General features: G+C 50.3%; 1 protein-coding gene across 1 annotated transcript in view; it reads left to right on the top strand.

Moving 5' to 3' along the window:
* Nucleotides 1–3,077, top strand: part of LOC107086541 — a 9,745-nt gene extending 6,668 nt beyond the window's left edge. The window contains exon 3 of the mRNA XM_015377538.1: nucleotides 173–3,077. Within this exon, the coding sequence (XP_015233024.1) occupies nucleotides 193–2,688 (2,496 nt within the window). The 5' untranslated portion in view covers nucleotides 173–192 and the 3' untranslated portion in view covers nucleotides 2,689–3,077. The remainder of the gene's footprint in view (nucleotides 1–172) is intronic.
* Nucleotides 3,078–4,646: the final 1,569 nt, after the last annotated feature.

The following is a 4,646-nucleotide window of genomic DNA, read 5'->3' as shown; positions in this document are numbered from 1 at the left end:
GCCACAACAATCCCGCCCCCTTGATAATCGACCAATTGCATTCACTTTATTCACTCGTGTAAATTCGGAAATGCAATGGTTGGAACCTCTTCCTGAGATGGTTAACCACAGAGGTTAGATAAAACTGAGGAAAGATTTGAACAGATTTTCTTCTCTGTGCTTCTTGCTGCAGGTTCCAGGACGTGTGAGCTGATGGGGGATGGATCTGGTGTTCAGACTGACCAGAGAGCTCGGCCTTCTACGGGACCCCAGCAGTCCTCTGCGTATTTAAGCAAAAGGAAAGACCCCGGTGTTAAAGGGGCAACCATGTCTCAGCCAAGTAAAGTGCTCCACCTGTATGTGGAGGTCCGCTCTGTTTCTGAGGGGGAGGAGGAGTTTCTGGGTACAGGCGATAATGGCGCCAACCAGTTGATGCTACAGTGTCCAGATATCGTCTCTCACTCTCAGAGGAGCTCCAGTCGGTCCAGTTCCAACCGGAGTTCATCCCCGGTGACGCCTTACTGTTCAGCGGGTGGGAACCACAGCCTGGCCTCCTCCCAGTCATCTTCCAGGCATTCAGTCAGCTGCCAACATCCATCTCCTGCCCAGTTCCATCATCAGGATGATTTAAATGAAAGTTTTAGCCACTTGCTTGAGATTCTGACCCCCAACAAAGCCATTGTAAACCATTATGGCTCCCCTGGATGCACACCTGACTTGGATCCCTGCTATGGGAAGGTGGCCAACCCCCAGTCATCCTCACCCCCCCGCTGGCTTAGCATCCCCTCCACCTACAGCACCAGTCCGAGGTCCCGCCATGCCCCAGCAATGCTAGATGAAAACGGACAGACATCTTTGGTGTCCTATGGGTACATAGAGAATGGCAGCGTGAACAGCATGTCTGGACACGGTACCGTCTGGCACCAGCACGATGCTGACCGTTACCTGAGGAGAACGGAGAATCAGCAGAAGAGGATGAGTGATCCAGTGTGGTACAGCGATCAGACGTCAGGCGACACGCTGCAGCCTAAGAGAGACTCCTCCCCCTCCTTATCGAAGGCCACCATGGAGGCGGTGGCCAGAGACGCCACCCATAGGGCCTTAGAGGAGTTTGGGTCTCCAGAACTGAGGCGTAGGTTTGCAGGTCATAGATCAGAGAACAACAGTCCATCTCAGGCTCCACGCTGCCGCTCTTTGGGTGGCTCCCCTGTCCAGTCCCGTAGTACTCGGACCCTACCATCCAGGAGAGATCTCCTAGAGATGGATAGGAGACTCTGTCATGGGTCACTGAACCGATTACCCAGAAGTCCTGCGTCTGATCGCCTGTCTGCTCAAACTGGCGACTCATTCTACTCATCAGCTCGACCGCATGGTCCTCCTCAAAGTCCACAGAGGCCCTGGGTGCAGGGCGAAGGTCATAGGTTCAACGCATTCCAGGCTCCTCTGCCTGCAGGGAGACCTACAGACATTCAGCATGAGATCCCGAGAAGCAGTTTTCCTGCAGGGGCTGAGCACCATGCTAGGAACTCCTACCATGGCATCAGTAACAGATGTCATGATAAAACCACCAACTCCGGTCATTGCCCATGGGAAGCTGGGAGCTGCAGTGATCAGTCAGACAGTAAGAGCTCCCATCCGCCCCGCTGCAGTAGCAGAACAAGTGATGCCAACAGTCCCATCAGTGACAGGAGGAGCATCTCCCCATACTCCATCACTGAACTGGATTATAAGGCACTTGGAGAGTCTAACCGAACCTCCGCTGACAGGTGGAACAAATGGACCCCCTCGCCAACACCCTCTGAGGCGGACTCACTGATAGCCGAGAGTCCCAGATATTCAGGACCATCCCTGAAAGAATCTCACCTCCGGCATCTTGAGCCGAAGCTGACGGAGAACCAGAACCACAGCAGAAGAACAGAAACGCTGGCACCTCAAACCAAACCAGGACGCATTTCTCCCATGATGTCCAAAAAAGTACCTCCTCCATCAGCATCTCCTGCCATTCCCAGTCAGTTGGACCGGATATCTGCCTCTGGGTCACCAGTGTTGGACCCCCAACTGAGACGGACACCATCACCATCTAAAGACGTGTCCAGTCTGCATCCCTACCAACCGACTCGGTCCTCTGGAAACCCCGGACCATCCGCCATGGACCAGAGGCAGTATGACCACCTGTTTGATGGGCCACCGGCCGTGAGCCCTGTGATTACCAAGAGAAGTGTGTCCAGTCAACATTCAGAGGTTCCACTGGTTAGCTGGACTGCCAGGGAACAGAAACAGTCTGGACCTCTTGTGGACAGAGCTGATACCGTCAGTAAGGCGTCTTCTAGAAGTCCTGCTCTCAGCGGCGATCCGTGCCGTAGAAAGGACACGCGAGGAGTCCAGAAACAGCTGGCCCAGGAGTGCCAGTTGCTGGTTTTGGGAATGCCTAAGAGCCAGAAAGAGGCTCAGGATCCCAGTGGAGCAACTGGGATGTCCTCTTCAAGCTCCAGTGGGGTGACAGGAAGCCTGTCCCCTGAGACCTCCAGTCAGTCCAGTCACGGTACCGCGGATGGCGGCTCAGGGATACAGGTTGGCTGGACAGGGTGGTCCTCGCTGTGTTTGAGTAGATTTTCCATAAACAATAAATGTGTTTTAGAAAGAATAGGCTTTATGACGGTTCCTTTCTATCCCGGCTCTGACAGTGTGTTCTTAAAGCTGTCTAAATGAATCAGGGAACATTAATATTCTTGTTTCCAACAAGCAGATGATGAAGCCTTTTGTTATTTGCACCATAGGTGATGTGCTTGTTGGGATCGGAGACCCTACTTTAATGAAAGATCTCCTCTGGAGACGTTTCAGAACCCAGGAGGTCTTCATCCCAACTGAGTGAGCTGAAAGGTGGCCCTAGCAAGCTGGCTGGGGTTTGTCGCCATGGTTGCAACATATCTGAGACCAAGGAGGAGTGTGGGGACCTTGGTGCTAGTGTATGTCATGGATGTGGACTTCCTGCATCCAGAAGATTATGAAGGAAAACCCCAAAAGCACAGAGTTTCAGACCCCAGCAGGATTCCTCCACATAGAGGTCAGGGCTGTGAGGCGTCTAAAGCATCTACGGTAGTTTAAGTCTGGAGTCAGATCTGAAAAGATTGACCAGAACCTTAAAGTCGTAGGGAAATCATATTTAAATGTGAAATCATTCTGGCTTAAACATGTATATAAATGTGCTCTTTATCACACCATATTTTTCAGACAATAATTTAGAAAATTTCTATTAAAAAAAAAAAATCCTGTCTTAAAATCTGTTTTTTTTCGTTATCTTCTGCAGGCCACTTAGTTCTACGTCAGCCTGAACACCTAAATTCGGCCAATCGTATATCAACGGTCATCTGTCAATCCCATTTTTTTGGTCATAGCATCTTGATTCATATGTCGCAGCTAATATATGCAACGGTTGAAATCAGAATCCTTTCCTTTCCCATTGAGTTGCGTCCCAGTGTTCACGGGGATGGACGTCTGTGTCTTCGGCAGGCGTAGAGCTAACAGAACTGGCAGCGTTGCGAGGCAAGGGCTCAAACATGTACGGCTGGAAGCCTTCTACACCAAACCAAGCTTCTGCCGCCCTGGCGTCCTCTTCCACAACATCTTCGTCCCCGCTTTCCTCCTCTAAATAAAAAATGGATGACGGAGGAGACTCATCCACGACCTCCGACACTAAACTCTCCTCCTCTTGCATGTTTCCGCTGTCCATAGCGTTCCTTGACAGCGTCGTTTCTAAGTCACCAATTTAGTGCTACTTGGTCCCAATGGAATTTCCCATTGGGAACCTGCTAGCACTAAGTTGCTAACGAGTTAGCAAGATGCTTCCGACAAACCAGCCAGAATGCTTGCAAACCGTCTGCCACAACAATCCTGCCCCCTTGATAAACGACCAATCACATTCACTTTCTTCACTTGTGTAAAGTCGGGCACCACTCAGGAGAATTAGGAAATGCAACGGTTGCCTCCCTGTGACTTTAAATGATTAATAATAATTAAACTTTATTGACCTTTGGACTATTGACTATTGGAGAAATTAACTCTCTGCATTTTAACCCATCCCCTTGGGGAGCAGTGGGCTGCCATTGTGCGGTACCCAGGAAACAATGGGGGGGTTAAGGGTCTTGCTCAGGGACCCAGAGTGGCAGTCTGTTGGAGTGGGGCTCGAACTCAGAACTTCAGGATTCCAAGGTCTACGCCCTAACCACTAGGCCGCCACTCCCCCAGGCAGCAGGGAGCTTTGATTCCTGCTCAGAGATGGAGAGAAGAGCTCATCAGTCTTGATTTCAAACGTTAGGTTCTGGTTCAGGAAACTGATCCGTGGGTCGTAAAGGACTGTAGAGGTCTATAGTTTATGGGCCAACAGCAGAAAATGTTAGTATATTCTTTGACAAACCGCGTCCAGTGAAAGGACTGAAGGAGTGGTTCTGATATGATGGTGTGAATCTGGACTGTGGTAGCATTTTATTTTCATGTTTGCAGATGATATTTAGCTTATTGTGGAACAGATCTGGAGTCCGAAACTACACGCAGGTTCCATTTGTGTTCTGTAACCTTGGTTCTGTTGGGTCTAGCTGAACTCTGGTTTCTGTCCTCACAGTGATGGGTTCTGTTTGTTCTGAATTAAACTGGAGGGGATTCTGACCCAG

Source organism: Cyprinodon variegatus, unplaced genomic scaffold (assembly GCF_000732505.1).
Source record: "Cyprinodon variegatus isolate N-32 unplaced genomic scaffold, C_variegatus-1.0 Scaffold156, whole genome shotgun sequence".
Taxonomy (NCBI): Eukaryota; Metazoa; Chordata; class Actinopteri; order Cyprinodontiformes; family Cyprinodontidae; genus Cyprinodon; species Cyprinodon variegatus.
Note: the sequence above shows the minus strand (reverse complement) of the source record. Positions and strands in the feature narration are given on the sequence as shown.